The sequence below is a fragment of the Dermochelys coriacea genome, chromosome 1 (assembly GCF_009764565.3).
Source record: "Dermochelys coriacea isolate rDerCor1 chromosome 1, rDerCor1.pri.v4, whole genome shotgun sequence".
Taxonomy (NCBI): domain Eukaryota; kingdom Metazoa; phylum Chordata; order Testudines; family Dermochelyidae; genus Dermochelys; species Dermochelys coriacea.
In genome coordinates, this window is record NC_050068.2 from 257,281,492 (window position 1) to 257,304,158 (window position 22,667).

A 22,667-nucleotide genomic window follows, 5' to 3' on the forward strand; every position below is an offset into this window, starting at 1 on the left:
TCTGGTGTGATTTGATCACAGCCCACCAATGTCATTACTTAATATGCTGGGGGGTAATGCTGAATGATGTAATGCACACCCTCTTTGCAGCACTGGACATACTACCTGTGCACTGCCAACTTTGCGAGCAAGAGATTAAGATGATGGGTGCTAAGATAAGAACCTGGACATGGACAGACATGGATTTTAATTCCCAAACCTAGTCTCTCTCACCTGGAAGTGAAAAGCACTAACTAGTACACTCAAACTGCCCAAATACCATACACCTTTACATTATTTTAACGTAGACTTTATGGGTTGACAAACCAAAAGGATGCTCCTGCCTGTCACCCTGGTCTACATGTCATTACCATGTAACCCTATACATTCACTGGGTACCACAGCACAACCACTTTGCACTTCCATAGTGACTTCCCACCACAGGATTTCAAAGCTCTTTACAAACATTCATTGAGCCTCACCACACTTGGGAAACTGACACACACAAATTAAGTGACTTGCCCAATGGTACATAGTAAATCTGTAGACGAGGCAAGAATAGGACCCAGATCTTCTGATTTCCAATCTTCTGTTTTAACCACCAACCCATACTCTCTCACTATCTACTGCATGTTTAACTTGAAACTACACGGAAACTGTTTTGGAACCTTTTCAATGCAACTGGGGACCATTCACTATGTCCCAGGACAACTTTGTGTACCTCAGTCTGTCCCAGGACAACTTTGTAAACTCCACGTTTCATTTCACTGGGGGGTGAGATTTAAAGTATACAGCTTGCTGTATAATGGTGCTCATTTCTCATAACGTAACATGTGCACTGTATAATAAGAGTATTGCTGTTTCTATACTATGCTGCATAGAGTTGCTGCAGAGAGATTGGTAAACAACAGACCCAAGACTTCTAATCAAGACAGTGTTCTTCACTCCACAAAACAGCTGAGTCATTCCTTATTCAAGTTCCTTGGAAAACTGTTGACAATAGGCAAGTTCTGTGAAAGACAAACTGTTTGGTGCCCCAGCTTTCCTGGCTGCTAGGAGAGAGTTATATTTACAGCTAAAAGGCCCAGATTTTTTTTAAAAAACGAGTTCCTAAAGGTGGGCTCCTAAATCCACAATTAAGCATCTAAATAAGTGGCCTGAGTTTCAAAGGTGCTGAGCAGTCAGAGATCCCACTGTAGTCAAGGAACAATGAGACCTTGTAATAAGGTCTTGAATTTGAGGCTGTAGAGTTTGTCATCACACCTGAAACCTTTCAGGTTACGATTAGCGCAAACATTCCCTCTTACCATTTGCATATGGCGTGACCATCTTCTTATTGGTCATCACTCGCGCTGTGGCATTATTCACCTAAAAGTAAGAAAGGGGCGGGGGAGGAGAGGGAAGGAAGCACAAGACGTTAGGGAAAATTATAACTTCCTCTCCAATATCACATACCTTATACATCTTTGAGCAAAGAAATCAAACAGCTACTTTTATAAAAATGCAAGATAATTTAAATTACTATTAGAAGTTGCCATTTAATTGTAAACATTACAGCTAATTGTGGCACTTTATGCATTTAAACAAAAGGCCAACGAGAGTAAAGTTGGAATTCTCAGACATCCTGCCACCATTAGAGCACATTGGGTATCTGCAGCTCACCAGCTGGATGGGCAAAAAGCTTATCTCAGTCCCACTGGAGTGGTAAGGATGGTGATCTCTGCAGCTGAGGCAGAGGACAAACAAAGCAGGTGATGAATAAACTAGCTTCTTTTAGAACCCACCATTAAAATGTGGTAGACCACAAACATCACAGACAAACAGGTCTTCACAAAGAAAAGTAATCTGGATTCCAGTTATCTTGGATTTAATCTCTCTAGGTGAAGAGACTTTTGGAATCCTATGAGACATTGGCCTTCAACCTAGTTTCAAGATGCCCTTGGGTTATTGATTTGTTTATCTCTGATTTTAAAATTCTCACAAAAATCTCCTAAAATAAAACACAGAGGTGTAGATGGGTCTCCTGGTTTCACTGTACCCTCCACCCTCATTACAGAGCTCCAGATAGTTCCAAGCATTCTGAGTGCTACAGCAAGTGGGTGTTACAGCAGAGGTGGTGCTGATAAAGAAAGGATGGATGGGGTTTGAAAGCCAAGTTACTGCAGCCCTGTGTCAGACACAGCCTCAGAGTTCTTGCAAGGAGGGTGAAGCTTCTTAGCAGGAATCAATGATCTGTCAAAATCTCAGCCAGAATGGAACTGAGAGGCCAGAGGAATGAAAGAAGCCTGCCTTAAGGAATCATTTGGGATTTATGGAGTGGTGAGCCTGTGCAGGCAAGGGGAGCCTGGAACCACATTTACTCTAGTTTTGGCCCAAAAACAATATAAACATTACACATTTAAAAAAGAAAGAATGGGAAACAACAATGATGAGACTGAAAGCATGCAGTTAAACACACACAGATAAAAGAAAGGGGGAAAAACAATTGATTGGGGGGAAGGGAGGAGAAGAGAGGGTCTCACAGACAATCATTAAGATGGAGCCAGTGCCTGAAATCAGCTGCTACAGCAAAGTGCAACACAAGCACTTAAAGGAAAAATTGCCAGAATCAATCAGAAACCACCAGTCAGCAAAGAGAGACCAACAGCTGCATTTAACTGAGTAAAGAAATAAACTGGAGAGGGAGGGCGGGGGGGAGGGGCGTGTAGAGAGAGAAAAAGAGAGAACAAACAATCACAGCTACAAACAGGTCTGGGAAAGAAAGAGCAAAAGAAAGAAGGGGCAGGAGAGAAAGAGGAGGGGATGGGTGCATTAATAAAAACCAGCCAAACTGGAGTTCAGTAACTCTGAGTAAGATGTGCAAGGGGAAATCACCATGAAGTCAGTAATCAAACAGCTCAGACTGCTACAAAACGATACGTACATCCAAAGTCCAGGCGGCATTACTCAACAGCATTGAAAATAAAAGAGGGGAAAAGGGAAAGGAGGCGGGTGGGGACAACAAGTCAAATCACATTTTGTAGTGTTAATGTGAGATGGCAGATGGATTTTTTTTCTTTATTTAATTTTGTTTTTGTAACTTTAAGAAAAAATTTAAAAATACAAGCTTCTTCTCCAGTGCTTTTGTTTCACTTACCGCCAACTCGTACCATCGCCAGCATTGTGTATAGTTACCATGGAAAGAGTGAGTCAAGTGAAGGGCCCTAAACGCTAAACCATCGAAAAGGGAAATAAAAAAAACAAAAACAAAAAAAAAGCAAAATATGCAGACATCTTACTCAAAACGGTGGCTTTTATGTTTAATATTTTTTAATATTTAGTACTTTGTTGTTGTTGTTGTTGTAGTAGTAAAGAAAGAGGGAGAAGGGGAAGGGGCCAGTTAGCCTTCAACAAGGTGGAACAGAAAATTGGTGAGCACCATGCAATGGCCTCATATGTGGCTACTTTGGCCAGCCACTTAACCCTTCTATTGAGAGCTCTCCTTACAGGAAGTTTTAAGAGTTTACTTTAATTGACTGCAGACAGATCAAGAAGGCAGCAATAGCAGCCCAATTAGTGCCTCTTCCCCTCTACTCTGCCCTCAACATCAGCTCACACTCATATGAAGGAGAACTGGCCTCTGAGGAAAGAGGATACTTGCTGGCCCCCTGCTTTATTGTCAGACAGAGTTAGAAATCAGACAGTACTTTTTCAGTTACTTTTGTTCAGGCCTGATAAACAGGAAATCGGAGCCTCACAAACTGAAGCAAAGGAAAATCAAGACAGCAGAAGGGCAAAAATTTGGAGTGGGTGGGAAACAAACTTAAAAAAAAAGAAAAAGAAAAAGAAAAATACTCAAATCAATCAAAGATTTTTTTGGGAGGGGATGTCACTTTTGTACACTTCAGTGCAGTGGGGTGAAGGACACAGAGACACAAACACACGCACACACAAGACGGGGATCCAAATGTGAAATAAGTGAGGCAAGACACAAAAAAGAAATAAAAAGAATAAATATAAAGAAGAAATTGAATTACTGAAGACATGCACCTCGATTTTACGGCCCTCTACCACGGTGCCGTGTAATTTCTCCCTGGCCCTGTCTGCATCAGCACTATTCTCGAAAGTTACGAACCCGAATCCCTGCATGCAGCGGGAGAAGGGGGGAAAACATGCACATCGTTATATATTGAAATACTGATCTCTAGGTAAATAGAGAAAAAATATCACAGTATGAAATTGACATCAGCACAACTCAGCAATACTCTCCTAGAGTCACATAGTTGGTTCATGCATGTTTCATAAATAAAAGAAATTCAATTCAATAAAATAAAGGAATTTTAATCAGAATATTAAATAATAATAAATAATAAATAATAATAATAATAATAATAATGAAAAGAAAATGTAAAAGCAATTGAGGCCAGACCAAAAAAGAAGTACAAAGTTACTCGAGACAAATTTTCTTAAAGGTAAATCCTAGGCCCTACTTTATTCTGATGTAGAGAAGCTGGTGAAGCCCAAGCTGGACATTTCATGCCATTGCCAATTAATGCCTGTGCTACTTTGTGGACCTTTATATGGTATTGAAAGGCACCTGCTAGTTTCAACAGTCTCTTGCAAGAGAGAGGTGAGGGTTGAGTTAAGGATTGGGCACCAGGAATTCCTGTGTTCTGATCCTGACTCCTACATAGACAACACGGTAGCTATGGGCAAGTCACCCTCTTTGCTTCACTTTTCTCATCTGTAAATTTGGTACAATAATATTTACCTACCTCAGATAATTGTTGTGAGAATTAGATGTTTGTAAAGCCCAGTGTAAGATCTCCAGGACAGAGATCATGTCTACCTCTATGCCTGTACAGTGCCTAGGACAGGCCCCTGATGCTAACTCAGGCTTCTAGGTAGTACCAAAATATAAACATGTAAAGCACTATATATTACTGTCAGAAAAAAGCAGTGTAAAATTTTCCCTCTGTGACTGCCATATCAAATCTATATAGCATAATAAGTATGAACGAGATTTCTATGTGCATTAATGTCATAGGCCAAGACAGGATTTAGCTGACATCCCCTATCCAACAGCTGCCTCCCTCCTAACTCAGTTACATATCTAGACCACTATTTTAACAATTCCTACTTCAAAGGGGTATCCCGGTTTCTTCTCAACTGTGTGTAGAGACAAGTGGGACCACCAGGTGGGCTTGAACTCTGAAGCTGGAGAAGAATGGTTTTACATTGGCCTGTTGGCAGGGGCACCAGAACAATTTATATAGTGGGGGCGCTGAGAGTCATTGAATCAAACTGTAAACTCTGTAGATGATGGAAACCACTTCAAGCCTGATAACAAGGTAAGGTGCTGACCTTATCTATTAAGTTAACTATGGTGGCCCAAGGGCTATTGTAACATCTCCTTACATGCAAAGCCCTTGGCCTACTTAGCCCAGGCCACCCTGAACACACATACAGAATCTCTTTCCTAAGAAGTCTCCACTCACGCAGGTTTATTCAATCATAAAACAGTACAGTGTATGACGTCACACTGAATCCCATGGGGATGAACTGCACTATCGCACGGATGGACTAACATGACTAAATGAACTAGGAATTTAACTAGCAGCAAATGATACATTCTAACAGACAGCTCTGATGAATTGGACATTTTTAATATAAAAGTCTAGTGGTCAGGGACCAAGGTGAAAATTTCACCTCAGATTGCTTTTAAGATCTTTTATGAACAGGAGAGGGGTACATAGTTTCTGAGGCTTGGTATAAAAGTTGTGTACCAGTTGTGTACAGACAGTAATCTGTGCTCCCGGGGAGCAGGGAGAACAAAGCTTGTGTTTGATTTAATGGAAACAATTATATTAAATAGAGACCCAGGTAATGTGAGTGATGTAAGACTATGCCTCTGCGGGAAAAGGCATCTCGGCTCTGCAGCCCCCTTTCTCAACACACGGGCTGAAGTGGAGTAGCAGCATCTTGATTTCTAAACAGGCTTAATGGCAAGAGGCTAGTGGGCCATCATTTTACAAGAGCTTTTTAAGGTTTTATAATGAGAACCTTATAAGGTTTGAGCCATTTGCCATTCCAGTAGCCTTGTGCATAGTAGCCCTTATCCTTCACAACTGGATTTCCAGTACAAAATCCTTTTACATTTGTAAAGCAGGGGTTTTTTTTGGCAGTGTTGGTTGTTTTTTTTTGTTTTAAGATCAAGAAAAAAAAATCATAGCTAATGATTAAATTGTTATGCTAGCTTCTGTAAGAGAATCTCATGTCTCCTCTTACCTCAGGAATCTAAACTTCCAACCAATTACATTTTCCTGGTTACTAAAAAAATAAAACAAAACTATATGACTAACAAGTGTCCCCTTTTTCGAAGTAGTTTGAAAGTGTGTTGCTGAAATGAGTCAAATTTAGACCACATGGGGGGCAGAATCAGGGATGACAAATTAGTCTGAATTGATAAAACTCTCCTGAACCTTGGCTCAGACATGCTGGAGCTGAGCTGGCTGCCAAGGGAGGATAGACCATAGGTTGCCTTTAAAGGCAACTTGTGAAGGTGGGAAAGTTATGGTTGTGCCCCTCTTTGCTCCTTTATGGTGTATAAAGGCAGCCTGAAAATTTGTTGTAAAAAAAATTAAAAATAAAAACTTGCTTTTTCATTAAAACATCTGTAATTATCTGTCCTGGAGTTTATGAAGAGAAGAGAATTAAAGAAATTATGACATCATAAATTACATAAAACTGAGCAACAGAGGAAAAGGGATTTTTATGGCTTGTCTATACACGAACTGGAACCAAAATAACTACACTGGTTTTATTTCTAGACAGTGTAAATCTGCATGGGGACACTTATTTTGGAATAAGAGTACTCTATTTCAAATGAACTTAAGTAAAAACAAATTTGAACCCAACAACTAATATCAAACTGGGGCACTCATTCCAAAATGAATGCCCACAAACAGACTTGCACCAAAATAACTTAAGGTATGAATTAAAACGGATTTAGTTATTTTGGTTCCAGTTTATGTATACACAAGCCCTCAGACTGGATCCCTCTTTTGACACCTATTTAATTCCAATACCCAATTAACACTTTGAAGTATGAATGGTGTTAAAGATTCAACACCTATGCACCCTCCATTAAAGTACGAGACCACATAATGCACATCTGAGCCTTCCAACTAGTACTCCAGAGGCAACTTTTGTTGGTCCAATAAAAAATATTATCTCACCCACTGTGTCTCTCTAATACCCTGGGACCAACATGGCTACAACAACACTGCCTACAACTACTAGTCCAGTAAAACTAGACCAGACCGTACCTGACATTACTACCATTTCTAAGGTTTAAAAAAAAAAAAAAAAAACTTGCAGAATTTTTATTTTCTTCATTTGTTTTAAAAATTTCCATGTGGGAGAAAAAAGGCACAAAACTGATTTTTAAAAATCCTTTTTACAAAAGAATGGAGATTATTTTGTACCTAAATTCATTTATAACAGTTTTCTTTTTCCCTCCTTGGTGATTTCTGCTCATACCCAAGACCGTCTGCTTTACAAAACAATACTTGTTTCAAGCAAAAAATATTTGCTAACCTGGATCCACAATGGGCAAAGGCTCTCCTTACCTCAGCAGGCAGAGGGCCAGATCCAGGGAGGATACAGGCCTGGGTCTAGAGAGATCTAGGGTTTTCTAAATATTACAAGCAGACTAAGTTTAATAGGACTGTTATGGCTTTCCACCCCAAAGTCAACCTTGCCAGTAGCTCAACCACCAGTAGGAAATAAGATCAAGCTTAGACAGTACTGGGTACCCCCAAAGAAACCTCTCTGCAACATTTGAGCAATCTGCAGTCCAACAGTATCCCTCTCTTTTTCCCCAAAGGCTTGTTTGAGAGCCCTGAAGAGACCGAGTAACTGTCACTCTTTTAGTCTGGCCTCAGATTCTGCAATAAATAACAAGCAACAGGATGAGCGGTGTAAAAAAAAAAAAAAAAGATAGATAGAGATATATAGTCTTTGAATGTTTCCATCTCTGAAGAATGAGAAAGAAAATTTACCATGTGACCGTAAAGGGAGAAATCAAAAGCAGACGGTTCTCCTGGGTGTGGCCAGAACACAGAAATTAAAACAAAACAAAAAATAAAAACAAAAAAACAGAAAATAAAAACCAAAGGAAACTAAACCAGTCCCTTGAAATCCATGCATTGTTAACTCTGTTTTCCACTGTGCTTAGAACATTCACCTGAGCAGCAGTAATTTTGTCTTGTGTTGCTAGAACACAAAGCCTCTGAAGGGCATTTCCTTAATTTGCTGCTACATTCAAAAATTAATTTTTACCAAAAATAAAGTTGTTTTTCTGAAAATAAACCCTCTTTATAGATACAGTCAAGACACAGAAGCATAGAGACATGGCCAGGAAAATCCAGCAGTATGGGCTGTCTGCTTCCAAGGCTTTAGGAAAGATTAGGGGACCTTTCACCTTCCTCCATAATCCACCTGAGATGAGTGATTGGAATGCACCAACAGCAACAGAGCAGGAGATTCAGAAACAAGCACACACTGTTTAAAGTGTGGACGCACATTCCCCAAACCCTGCAGGAGGAGAACGGTAGAACTTCTGGTCAGTAAGGAAAACCAAACTAAGGGCTTGTCTACAAGCAGAGTTGCACTTAGGTGTGATTTTAAATGGATTTAGTTAAACCAATACAAAAATGGCTGTGTGAACGCTCTTATTTTTACACCAGACTTTTCTCAGTTTGTCTCAAATTGATTACGAATTGGTATAAACTAAGCTGAAATTAGTTACTGGTAAGCCGAAATAAAAGCGTGCACACCAGGGTTTGCCCAGGTTCAAGACTGTGTGTGGACAAGGCCTAAAATTGTAGCTAGACAACTAGGGGGAAAGATCTTCGCTACATCTCTTTCATTCTAAGTGATTTATGATGAGATTACTGGTTCTGTGGATGAAGGGAAAGCAGTGGATGTATTGTTTCTTGACTTTAGCAAAGCTTTTGACACGGTCTCCCACAGCATTCTTGTCAGCAAGTTAAGGAAGTATGGGCTGGATGAATGCACTATAAGGTGGGTAGAAAGCTGGCTAGATTGTCGGGCTCAACGGGTAGTGATCAATGGCTCCATGTCTAGTTGGCAGCCGGTGTCAAGTGGAGTGCCCCAGGGGTCGGTCCTGGGGCCCGTTTTGTTCAATATCTTCATAAATGATCTGGAGGATGGTGTGGATTGCACTCTCAGCAAATTTGCGGATGATACTAAACTGGGAGGAGTGGTAGATACGCTGGAGGGGAGGGATAGGATACAGAAGGACCTAGACAAATTGGAGGATTGGGCCAAAAGAAATCTAATGAGGTTCAATAAGGATAAATGCAGGGTCCTGCACTTAGGATGGAAGAATCCAATGCACCGCTACAGACTAGGGACCGAATGGCTCGGCAGCAGTTCTGCGGAAAAGGACCTAGGGGTGACAGTGGACGAGAAGCTGGATATGAGTCAGCAGTGTGCCCTTGTTGCCAAGAAGGCCAATGGCATTTTGGGTTGTATAAGTAGGGGCATAGCGAGCAGATCGAGGGACGTGATCGTTCCCCTCTATTCGACACTGGTGAGGCCTCATCTGGAGTACTGTGTCCAGTTTTGGGCCCCACACTACAGGAAGGATGTGGATAAATTGGAAAGAGTACAACGAAGGGCAACGAAAATGATTAGGGGTCTAGAGCACATGACTTATGAGGAGAGGCTGAGGGAGCTGGGATTGTTTAGTCTGCAGAAGAGAAGAATGAGGGGGGATTTGATAGCTGCTTTCAACTACCTGAAAGGGGGTTTCAAAGAGGATGGCTCTAGACTGTTCTCAATGGTAGCAGATGACAGAACGAGGAGTAATGGTCTCAAGTTGCAATGGGGGAGGTTTAGATTGGATATTAGGAAAAACTTTTTCACTAAGAGGGTGGTGAAACACTGGAATGCGTTACCTAGGGAGGTGGTAGAATCTCCTTCCTTAGAGGTTTTTAAGGTCAGGCTTGACAAAGCCCTAGCTGGGATGATTTAACTGGGACTTGGTCCTGCTTTGAGCAGGGGGTTGGACTAGATGACCTTCTGGGGTCCCTTCCAACCCTGATATTCTATGATTCTATGATTCTATAATTACTAAGGACCTTGCTGACAAAAGAAAGTGGCAATGATTTAACTTGTCTGTTTTTAAACCAATTTAGTTAAATCAATACAAACCTGTGTGGACACACTTATTTCAGTTTAGTAAGAAAAATAATAATGAACTATGTCTACGCTGGTGCTTTGTCAGTGAAACATCTGTCAGTCAGGGGTGTGAAAAAACCACACCCCTGACCGACAAAAGCGCTGTGTGGACAGCACTATGTTGGTGGGAGATGCTCTCCCACTGACATCACTACCACCCTTTGTTAGGAGTGATTTAATTATGCAAGCAGGAGAGCTCTCTCCTGTCAGCACAGAGCAGCTACACAGGAGACCTTACAGTGGCGCAGCTGCAGCAGTACTGATGTGAGGTCTGCAGTGTAGACATAGCCTTAGTGACTTATTTTGATTTAGTTTAAATTGACTTAAACATAAGAGTGTCCACACACCTTTTGCACTGGTTTTACTAAATGGGTTTAAAATCACAGCTTTAGTTAAATGAGTGCAACTTTCTTGTTTAGGCAAGCCCTAAGCTAGTGTGCAGCCATATTTTTAAAAAACAGGAGTGTGCTTTCTGCAACTATGCTGCGCTATACAAGTTGTATGAACAGCGCGAGATTCCTGCCCCTGCCCCCAGCTTTCAAGGGCATAGCAAGCAGTAGGGATGGGTGTCTGCTCTACCAGTGTTTTGAAGCTGTTCCTTGTCTTTTATCATAAGGGTGAGATAGCCTCCACTTGGGCTGCTGCTGCTGACAGACCAATTCTGAGCCTGGATATGGGCAATATTATGATTTTGAATATATGAATTCTGGTGTGGTGCTTCAAGAGGTAAGGAGCTTGATTTTCTTTTCTTTGTTTGTTTGTAGGTGCACTAATTGTTTCTTCACTCGTGTTTCCCTCTTAAGATTCAGGGTTTGGATGGGGTCCAGAAAGAGGTCTGAAGAGGTGATGTCACCCATCCTCACCTCTAGCAGTGAGGCTCCAGGAGATGTGTTTCAGTCCTTGGGGAAAGAAGAGGTGATGACTGGGTGCTGGAGCAGCGTGTGAAAGTAAGAGGATTTACTTGGGGATAACGGAGGAAATGAGAGAGAGATTTGCACATGAGTGTCCTTTAAGTAATCATCCCTTTTTGGTTTCTCTGGTTTAGATCTCAGGAATGTAGGAGATGCTGTTGCTGCAGCACAGACTGCCATGGCAACCCTCAGTACAGGAAGTCCATAAAGGGTGAGTGGATGCATCAGTGTGCCCGCTAACTACCTCTGCCTGTTTTCTGCAAGAATTGCCATAGGCCAGAACAAAATTTACAGAACGTGTATGATATTTTACAAAATGTTAAAATGAAATATACAACTACACAGAGGGCTTGAGTGGTGCTGAGCAGAGCCCAGTGTGAATTAAATCGCTCTGTGAACCAGAACCCTGTAATCAAATACTTGGCCAGTAGCCTAGGTCACCATAGTAGTAGTGTGCACTATTGACAGTAGTGTGCACTAAGGACAGCTAGCAGCTAAAAGTGGAACTCTATAGATGTGATCAACGTATATTTGTCCAACAAGCCACAATCTCTTTTGGGGTTAAGCCCCATTGGATTTGCTCCTGTGGATACTACCTTCTCTCCCATAAGAAGTTCAGAACACTCTTCAGGACACAGGGCTAAATCCTTTTTGATGAGTCTACATTTCCCCCATAAAAGGCAGCGGGGGACAACATCATTTACATAATTTTAAAATCAATGGCATGTGAGATCTGTACTAAAACTGAACACTTTTTTTGTAAATGATTTCCTCATCAGCCAATCAGCAGCTAGGATTCCTTGTTCAGAAGCAGTCTTATTTTATTGTTATCATGTGCACAGCTCTGAATGCTGCATTTTGAATGGCTGATGAAGAGAAAAGCACTAAGTTTCCTTCTGGTGTAATGTTCCATTATAACTTTTGGGAAGAGGAAATTGGGGGAGCAAGTCTCAATTAAAATTCTATGGTTAAACTAATATGAAGATGGCATTAATTCTGCAAACACACAGCTGTTCAGCTGGTGTACTAATGTTGGGACATCTACTAGAAGAGGTGCCTCCTCCAACAGGTGGAGCATCGTATACCCTCACCTACTCTGGATATATTCTGTCCTTGCTTCACTAAAATGCATGGTGAATTGGGGATGGGAGTGTTGTACCATTTACATGAATTAGAACTTTAATGGTAAGCTGAGGGGAATCAAAAACAAACAGCTAGTTTCCTTGGGAACAAAAAAAATCCCATTTAAGAGAAATCTGAAGTCATTCTGTTTGGCAAGCTGAAAACAACAAGAAAACCAAGAGGCCTTATGACAGGTTTCAGAGTAGCCGCCATGTTAGTCTGTATTCGCAAAAAGAAAAGGAGTACTTGTGGCAGCTTAGAGACTAAATAAATAAATAAATTTGTTAGTCCCTAAGGTTCCACAAGAGGCCTTATAACATTCATTTTTGCTTTTGAATGGGTACCAGCACAGCATCGGTGTAAAGACCACCAGAGGCAACAGTGTCATTTTATATAGTCCCAATCAGAGGAGCACTCTGATTAATTTTGAATCCAAATCATGTGACTAGAGGAAACCACCAGGTGACTTGGAACTAATTCATCCCACCCCACACTTCAGAAAGTCAACAATGCAATTTTTTAAGATAAGTAACACAATCCAGTTGTTGTGCTGTAACTGTATTGTTCATGACTCAGTCAGTGTATTTCTCAGGTGTTCAGGGGCCACAACCATTTGCCCTGTTGAGTACAATTCCTCTCAGAATGTAAAAAAATATCACCCATCTAAGTGAATTAATGATGCAGAAAGAAAACTTATCAGTTCATCTCAGGTGGATCCAAAAGGAAGGATATAAGTTGCACATTTTCTCAAATCCCTACATTTACCAACCTTGGAGCAATTTCTGGCAGAGAACCTCTGCCATCATTAGACAGGGACAAGAGATGCTCAGACCATGGAAGAGTTTCCCATCACACACTGGGTGCGGGCAAAGCCAGGGGTATTTGGGATTTACCTTTATACCTTAAATATTTACCAAACACACATACAAGCTACACCCTTTAGGAACTCTGGGAAGGGGAGGGGAGCACTGAGAACACAGCACAAGGCAGGCAGCAGGAGCATCTGCTTTCAGATTCCCAAGAGAGAGGAGGAGAAGAGAGAGGTTTCATATAATTAGATTACAAAGGAAACCACAGGGCAGGAGAAATGCATTCAGATTTTTAATTTATCTCATTTTATTTTGGAGGTGGGAGGGAGAACCCAAGAATGAGTAAGGGACTAAGGGGCCTCCAGAAAGATCCATTTCCTTTGCTTCACCATCAGGTCACCAAACTGTTGTTTTTACATTATAGCGTGAATACCAGGTGGTTCGTGCAGCTATACCCCACTCAGTAACACTTAGGCTTCCCATTTCACACTAAGTTGGAATAATTTTGGCATTTTTAAAAAAACAATAATAATTACTTTGGGTAGAGCAGGATGCAAACTATCATGAACAAATATTCTTTGGGTGTATTCTGAGTCCCATCTCTGAAACAGCAAGCATCAATTTTGCAACTACTCATTGCTATGAAGTTGACAAACAGCAATAGGAAACTGGATATCCAGAATATTATGTCTTTGGGTTGTTTTCATTTTTAAAATATTTACTAAAAATCCAGGGCAAAAATTCTGCAAAAACCTCTTCAGCAAAACATGGGTTTTGTTTTAACTGAAAATCAAAAGTCTTGGGCTTAATTATCTGCTTGCACAGCTAGTGTTCATAATCAGAATTCAAGGATTCACAGAAAATCCCCTATGTTAATATTGTTGAAATGGGAAAGGGCAGGTGTGGGTGTTTAATACAGGGCTGGGGGAGGAGATGGGGTGTGTATGGAGGTGGAAAGGCATATAGAACTGTAAAGCACAAATACTGTGGGGGAAGAGGTATATAGCTCTACAGTTTTTTGACAGGTCAGTTGGGGGATTTTTTTTGTTTTTTTTTGTTTTAGTGATTACATTCAGAAAAAGCAGAGATTTTGCTAGAGGCTGTTCACAACACCCAAGAGAAATGACTAAAATCAAGGATAATTCACAGACAACTCTGGCCTACAAACAGAAGAACTGTGCAGAGCAGAATAAATATTTACAGATTCAGCCATAGCTGAATGTTTCTGGTAAAAGCATGTAGGGTTTACTGTATCTATAAAGAGAAAGAAAACTCCCAAACTAAACTATCCAGAAACCTATTTACCTAGACTGGATTATAAAACACACAGATTGGGCAAAAATGGGTGGAGTGCTGCGCTGTCGGGAGTGGGGAGTGAATCTTGGTTCTTTTAGACATAAAACAACCCCTTGCCTGGATTCCAGAGAATACATGGAGAGATTAAGGAATTTTAAAATGCAATTTCGGGAACACAGGTGAGAATTTGTAGAGAACCTTGTATATCAGTATATTGCTGAAGGAGCAGTGAGGCCGCATACTGCTGTGAACTTCAAACCCAAGGGAAAGGCAGGGATTTAAAAATATAAACTGCTTAGCTAGCTTGCATCTTCAAAATCTCATGTGAGAGAGGAAATTTTCATTTTTAATTGAAAATGGGAATCGTAGCACTGATTAAGTCAAGCATAGTATAGACATGCACTGTGCAAGCTTCCCCCAACAGAGCTCTGCCAATGCACCTTGATCCTGACCTGCAACACTCCCTGCTATTCCAGTGCTGGACCTCCTGGGCAGAGAGAGAATCACATCAATTTGTCATTGTGATGATCTTGGTTATGAGATAAGCTCCAACTGCCAGTTAGGACAAAGATCCCTGAAATTCACTACATTTGACCTGAGCAGCATTTGAAGCCTGGATTCCAGAGAGGTAAATTAACATCAATGCTGAACAAAACCTCCCTTTTGATGCATCTTAAAGGTGAAAATAGTTGCACAAATAGAAATTCAATGGGGAAGGGTTCATATTGGGGGAAATTGTGAGTACTTAATTTAAGCATTAGATGTCTCTGTCAAGAAAGGCCAGTATTTCTCACAACAGCCTATTAAGTTTTCATAGGTGAGGAAAAAATTCCTTGCATATGTGAGATATTCCACTTACTCTAAATAAGCACTTTTTTATGTAATAACCATTTTATGGATATCAATACATAACACATAGTGTCATCTTGTCTTGCCTTCCCCAGAGAACACCACATTGCTCTGCAGTGAAGAGGGTTCAAATGACTCCCTCCTTCCTCACAGGGTTGGGGAACCTGATCTCTCATTATAGAGAGGAATGTTTGGGAGCATTTGGATGTGCTGCTCAGAATTGGCCATGCTCAGATTCTGGAGTTAGAAGAAGCAGGAGAGAGTTCCAGAAATAGCTTCTCCATTCCCCCACATCATACCAGGTTATCTGGCCAATGAACTGCCTCTTTCTCTGTGCAAGCAAAACAACAAGAGAAACCGGATATAGAAACAGGACTTACCTTGGAGCCACGTTCATTAAAGATTATCTCTACATCAAGGATTTTGCCGAACTGCTGCAGAGAGACAAGAGAAGAAAGATGTATTCCTTGCTAGCCACTTCTTCCCCTCTCTCTATTTTTGTCCTCTCTACACATAAAAGAAGGGAGGTGGGAATCCTTCCATTTCTGACTCACAAGGGAGAGCTCTAAATCCCAGGGACAATCTTAGAGTTGCCCCAATTCTCTGGGGCCCTCAGACTCTTTCTCGGTCACAGGCCCATTGGTTTCTCTTGACTTTTTTCTTCTCTCAGACTGTATTTCCAGAACAGTTTTATGGTCTTGTCCTCACTCATATTTTCAACAATCTCCCTCCTCTCCCATTCTACCGTTTCCCCTCAGACAAGCAACTCCTCCCAAATGTAGTCACATCTTGCCATCTGCCTCCTCCTGAAAGGGCTGCGACAAAGAGAAAGTGAATTGTAATCCTACTTCTCTGAAGAGGATAATCACACAGGACTTCTATTCTTGGGAATCATCTCCCTGCATAAGACAGATAGGAACTTCCCTAAACTCTTAGCTATTTTCAGGTTTGGCAACCATAAAATGTTCAATAGTCATGAGTAAGACTGTAGGAAATAATGAGCTTGGTGAGAAACTTCTTTAAAAGATTAAATCATGTTTTTAACTCCCTCACCCACCCTCGAGGCATGTGTGTGAGACCATCATTGTTGCTAACGCTCGCACATTTATCACGAGTAACACGATTTTGGCCCCTGCGGCAGGAACTCTCTCCAGAGGGCTCACCTGAGATCAGGGCAGTGCTGTACAAATTCTCTTGCTAACTAGTACAAATGATAACGATAAGTGCAATGTGGGAGTTGGAACTGGGATGCAATAAATTATATTTACACACACTCTCTGATGACAAGGGAAAGGCACTGTAGCTCATTAGTAAAGCCCTAAGGCATCCAGTCCTCCAGAAATACTAATGTTACACTTCTAGAATGAGGCTTGCTTTCTGAAAAGTTTATTAAATCAATATCTGACCTCCCAGGAACATACAAAGGCTGGGTCTTCCACTGTGTGGATACAGGCAATATCTCTTACACAATGCTCTCAAACACACACGACAGTCAAAGTGCTCTCCCCATCTTGTCCTTTAAGGGACAGCTCAGATCAACCAAAATACAAACACCAAAAATGCAATAAAAACAAACAAACATCCAAACTCACTTCTGAATATAATGTTTTGGCATATTAAGTAATTCTAACAATTACAGTCATTCCAGGGTCCTTACATTAACTATATATTATATTGAAAAATTCTCCTGAATAACCATTACATTCCAAAAATGTCGAAAAAAAGTTACTGTTGCAAAATCAGTCACTCAAAAGTTAGGAAATGCCAGAACTAAGTTTGCCTGTATAACTTTAATTCAGCCCCCTTGTGCATATGCATTATGATTCAGTCTAATTATGTGATCTCTTACTGTTTTTTCCACAGGACCCTTGCCTCATTCAGCCTGATAGTTAATGAGGCTGTTGTCTACATGATCCATCTCATTTGTTGCAGAGTTGGAAGGTATCTAGTGAATTTTCTTGGTACCCAATTTGAGAGACCTGGGGACAGATTTGCAGAAATGTTGAGAACTCACAACAGCAAGAGAAGGTGATTGGAGCTGTGCTTTAAACATATAAAATGATGTAAAAATGCCAGGTACCCTTAAAAATCAGGCCTTAGGTGTCTCAACTTGTGCACACAAAATTAGTGGATATTTCTGACAATTTTAGACCTTTTTCTCTCTATGCCAGTTTCCCATCTGTAAAATGGGGATAACACAACTTCACTCTACAAGGGTGTTGTGAAGATAAATTCATTAATGTTTGTGAAACATGTAGATACTATGGTGAATTCACAATAGGAATGGGCATGAGGAAATTAATTTTGTGTTCACTGTAAAGTTTGGATGTGTGTTAAATAAGGCTTGGGCTACACAGTGAAGGAGGAAGACAAAAATATTTAATAAATCCCCATTCATTGGGCAATGTCCACCATTTTGAGCACTGAATAAGGCAGGGGTGCTTTGGAAAAATGTGTAATTCATTAGGGTTGCCAACTTCCTAGTCTCACAAAACAGAACACTCTAGCCCCACCCCTTCCCCAAGGCCCCGCCCCCAAACACTACATTCCCCCTCCCTCAGTGTCTCGCTCTCCCCCACCCTCACCCAGTTTCACTGGACTGGGGCAGGGGTTTGGGGTGCGGGAGAGGGTGCAGGCTCTGGGGTAGGACTGGAGATGAGAAGTTTGGGATGCAGGAGGGGGCTCCAGGATGGGGGGTGAGGCGAGAGAGCTGGAGTGCAATACAGCTGGAGTGTGGGATGAGGCTGCGGGTTGAGGCAGAGGATTCGGGTGCAGGAAGGAATGAGGACTCTGGGTGGGGCCATGGATGAGGGGTTCAGGGTGTGGGAGGGGGCTCTGGGCTGGGATTGGGGGGATGAGGGCTCTGGGCTGGGGTGCAGGAGGGGTCTCCGGGTTTGGGGGGTCTCAGGGGCTGGGGCATGGGCTTACCTCCAGCGTCTCCCAGTCAGTGGCACAGCGGGGGGGGGGAGGGGGGCGCTAAGGCAGGCTGCCTGCCTGCCCTATCACTGTGCTGTGTACCCCCCAGAAGCAGCCAGCAGGTCCAGCTCCTAGGCGGAGGGGCCAGGAGACTCCATGCGCAGCTCTCACCCGCAGGCACCGCATCCCCCAGCTCCCATTGGCCAGGAACCAACAGTGCTCGGGGCAGAGGCAGTGCATGGAACTCCATGCCTCCCCGCCTAGGAGCTGGCCCTACTGGCCAGTTCTGGGGCACAGCCTGGTGACAGCCAGGATAGATAGGGACTAGCTTGCCCTAGTACTGCAGCGCTTCTGACCGGACTTTTAACGGCCCGGTCAGCAGTGCTGAGCGGAACTGCCAGAGTCCCTTTTCAACCAGGTGTTCCAGTCGAACATCAGATACCTGGTCACCCTATAATTAATCAGGAGAAAGATGAGATATATGCTTTGCCAGAGGGTTTCACAGCTATTTGACAGCATAGAAATGTAGTGACTCAGGTATCCAGGGTTCAAATTACAAGTTCTGGAGGGAAGCATACACTAAATAGCTATAAACACTTCTGCCCCCACCTTCACCCCTAGCTTCTGCACCCATCCATGTCCCCCAGTCCTACCCTCCTCCATGCCTTTACCTATACACCCTCACCCTATGGTTCCTTGCCCCCTTCACTCCCCCCAAACTCCTGCTCCTCAGCCCTCTGCATTCCAGTCAGGCTGTTTCTTCCTCCTCCACACTGCCTGGACGCTGGTGCAGGAGAGAGGACAAAGAACAGCACCACTGGCTCCTGGGAACTAGGAGGCGCAATTGAAAGAGAACTGCTGCTCAGCTGCTGCAATCCTGGGATGGATTGCAGAATAGATGGAATCTTCAGAAAATGTATCTGCCAGCAGCTAACAAGTGCCTACTGAGCTTGCATAAACTGCAATTTTCTATAACTTGGCCCAGGTTGGGAGGATTTTCATGAGGATGGCAAAATATATCCTTGACACTTGCACAATACCCCCTGCCAAATTTCAAATCCCTGCTCCAGATATACCACAAAATGGTTGTAAGAATTTTGTAACATGGGCAATACAACATATTTTTCCTGAATCTCATTTCTGGAAACAACTACACCATTTTAGCTGAAACTTTCACAAAAATTCAGGTAGTCACCCAGCCTACATGGTAAAAGCTTCGCAAAGTTATAAGCAACTGAAAATAGGGTCTTATACTGGAAGTGTTAGGTGAAGATGGTAGTGACACCTATTATTAAGATTGCCCGTAATATACGTGTACATAAAACACACACAAAAGAACATTATTTAGGTTGCAGAGTCAAGCACTTGACAGGAAATGCCAGATTTATGGTTGCCCACTCAAACTTAATTCTGTCCCCCTGTGCATCCATCCTGTGCACTGAATGGGGCAGGTGTCCTGTAGGGAAAAGATATGTGATCATGTAATTAAAGACTGGCATAATGCATAACAGAAGGAAGCAGAATTAAGGTTGTGTGAGCAGCCACAAATCTGGGATTTCCTAATTTACAAGTGCTTCATTTTGCAACCTAAATAACTTTCAAGATTTTTTTTTAAAACATACTAATGGTCTAGATTTTTTAAACAGAAAAATAAAAGCAAACAACATTCTGTGCAACTGTAACCACACCCCATCAGCAGAGTTCAATCTTGAACATTCAGCAATACAGCACAGACTGCTACCACTTGAGCTACAGGCCTAACTACATAAGTTGTCAGCAACAGAAGGCTGTTCTCCTAGAGGGAGTATGGACTGCTAGGTCAAGTACTGGGTATCCAAGCCTGACCCACTCCTCTCTTTCCCACTTGGAAATGGTGGGGAATGCCTGCTCACTGTATCTCCAGAGGTGGTGGGGGAGATTGGCTGCTGAACTGGAGGGAACCTGGCCTGTCTTTTTATCCTTCCCCTGTGGAAAGTTGGAGGAGCTTCAGCCCCATTTTGTGCCTGGGGCCAGGTGCAGGGCTGATGGAGGGAGAGGAGAAATGAGCCTAGCTAGTTCCTTCCTCATGTAGTGCCCCCAGAGAAGGGTATGAGCCAGTGGAGCCATGAGCTGGATCTGAGTAGCCCAGCTTGGCTCTTCTACCCCACTCTTCCCACCAGTGGGGTCCTCTTGCTGCTGTGGCAGTGCCATGAGCCCAGCCTTAGGATGTTCATGCATTTCATTATCTTTTCATGCTGTCAAAATTATCCTGAGGAATGAAAAGCAGAGAAATGAAATGGTGAATTTTAACAGTTTATATCTCAGCAAAAGGTTGAATAGAATCTCCACAGGATAAAGAAAAGACATTTCTGTAGCTGAAGATTGTTCCTCCTGCCAAATATCAACAGCTTTCAGTAAACAATGGAAGAGTGAGAGAGTTTTTTTATAATGGAAAATATTAGGCAATTTAACTATAGAGGTTGTTACCAACTCCCCCATCATATTTTTTTTTTAAGTTGTCAACATGTGACCTTCTCCAGGGTGCCCACTCACAGCCTCAGAATGGCCCTACACGGAGTCCCTTGCCTCACTTTCCCCCTTCAGGGACTTCCTCAATAATTCAAACACTTCCATCCATTCCCATCCCTTATCAGGTTCTGCTTTATTAACTTAACAAACGTTCATAATAAAGTTTTCAAGTCCATCCATTCTCCAAGGCCTTTCCAAGTTTCAGGTTTCTCTGCTGGAGCCTATTCGCTCCCAGCAGCCTCTTTTCCCCCTGAGAACTCTCTCTGCAGTTTCCTCCTGCTCTTATAGGGAAATCAAGTGATTCCGCCTCAGGTATGCTTCCTTAGTAATCAGGGTTGACTGACCCCCAGGCCTCTAGCCCTTTAAAGTGTAAGCCACCCTATGATAGCACAACGAGGCTTTGGTTAATAATAAGGCCTATACCAGAACATAGCCATATTAACAGCAGTCAGCTGGGACTACAACACCTATTCTTCATAGAATCATAGAATATCAGGGTTGGAAGGGACCTTAGGAGGTCATCTAGTCCAACCCCCTGCTCAAAGCAGGACCAATCCCCAACTAACTCATTCCAGCCACAGCGTTGTCAAACCGGGCCTTAAAAACCTCTAAGGAAGGAGATTCCACCATCTCCCTAGGTAACCAATTCCAGTGCTTCACCACCCTCCAAGTGAAAAAGTTTTTCCTAATATCCAGCCTAGAACTCCCACACTGCAACTTGAGACCATTACTCCTTGTTTTGTCATCTGCTACCACTGAGAACAGTCTAGATCCATCCTCTTTGGAACCCCCTTTCAGGTAGTTGAAAGCAGCTATCAAATCCCCCCTCACTCTTCTCTTCTGCAGACTAAATAATCCCAGTTCCCTCAGTCTCTCCTCATAAATCATGTGCTCCAGCCCCCTAATCATTTTTGTTGACCTCCGCTGGACTCTTTCCAATTTTTCCACATCCTTTTTGTAGTGTGGGGCCCAGAACTGGACACAGTGCTCCAGATGAGGTCTCACCGATGCTGAATAGAGGTAACTGTGGAGTTGGCCCATTTTATTGTATTGATCTCTTTCCCTATGATTTATAAACACACCCATTCCAACATGAATGGGCACATCCATACAATAACCGAGGCTGTAAATTCACTAGGGCAGGGACTGTCTGCTTCTCCCTGTTTGTGCCGTGCCTGCCATAATGGGGCTCTGATACTGGTTGGACCATAGGCACTGCGGTAATAAGCATGGTTAACACGAGTGGTGGAGGGAGAGACAGTAGTGGTCCTTTTTGGCCTTGGAATCTATAAATCCCCCTGTTCATTCCCTCCCTTCCTGGGCCACAGGGAGAAAGGATTGCCTGCATTGCTCTCAACAGGTTCAACACTTTCAGCTCTGTACCATGACAATGACATGTTTCAGGCTTCAGCTGGTCACCTGCAAGGGTCAGGAAGGACATTTCTCCTGGTGATGCACAACTAGCCTAATATATGCTGGGGGTTATTTAGCTTTTCTCTGAAACATCAGAGATGGGCCAGAGCTGAAGATGGGATACCAGATGGGGTGAGCCAGTGCTCTGAGGTGGTACAGTGAATCCTCTTTCTTAGGCCTGGCCTACACTTGCAGCGGCATATAGGGTACAAACAGCTGCATGCGGCCGTGAAAGGCTCTGGCATGGGTGAGGCCGCGGGGAAATGCTCCAGCAATGGAGAGCTGCAGGAGCCTTTCCCCACTGCCAGAGTCTTTCACTGCCACACCGCACCTGTGGGGAAGGGTGGGTGCATCTTTGTGCCTCTCATTTTGTTTCCCACCCAGAAGGCATGAAGACAGGAGCTTTTTGTGAGAGTTCTTGTGGCAGAGGCCAAAACGGCATTATTTGTGATAAATTTGAGAGATTGCCTTTTGACACACTGGCAGTTTAGTATGGCCCCTCCCTTGTGTTCTGTTCCAACTGGCACTGCCTTGGCTCACTCTCTAGAGCAGTCACTGTCCGTTCCAAAACATGCAGGGAAAAAGAAAAAAAGAGATAGCTCCCCTAAAAATGAAA

The 22,667-nt window shown here is 42.7% G+C and overlaps 1 protein-coding gene across 16 annotated transcripts in view; it reads right to left on the reverse strand.

Moving 5' to 3' along the window:
• Window positions 1–22,667, reverse strand: part of RBFOX2 (RNA binding fox-1 homolog 2) — a 257,417-nt gene that overhangs the window by 26,782 nt on the left and 207,968 nt on the right. For 13 of the 16 annotated variants that reach the window (XR_006283083.1, XM_043520127.1, XM_038406425.2 and 10 more), the window contains 3 exons: window positions 15,595–15,648; window positions 4,009–4,101; window positions 1,287–1,347 (listed from right to left, as the gene is read on the reverse strand). Coding sequence is in view for 15 of the 16 variants with exons in the window: in XM_043520127.1 (XP_043376062.1) it covers window positions 1,287–1,347; window positions 4,009–4,101; window positions 15,595–15,648 (208 nt within the window). In the remaining variant the exon portion in view is untranslated. The remainder of the gene's footprint in view (window positions 1–1,286; window positions 1,348–4,008; window positions 4,102–15,594; window positions 15,649–22,667) is intronic. The other 3 variants (XM_038406393.2, XM_038406328.2, XM_043520098.1) reach the window with 1 other exon arrangement.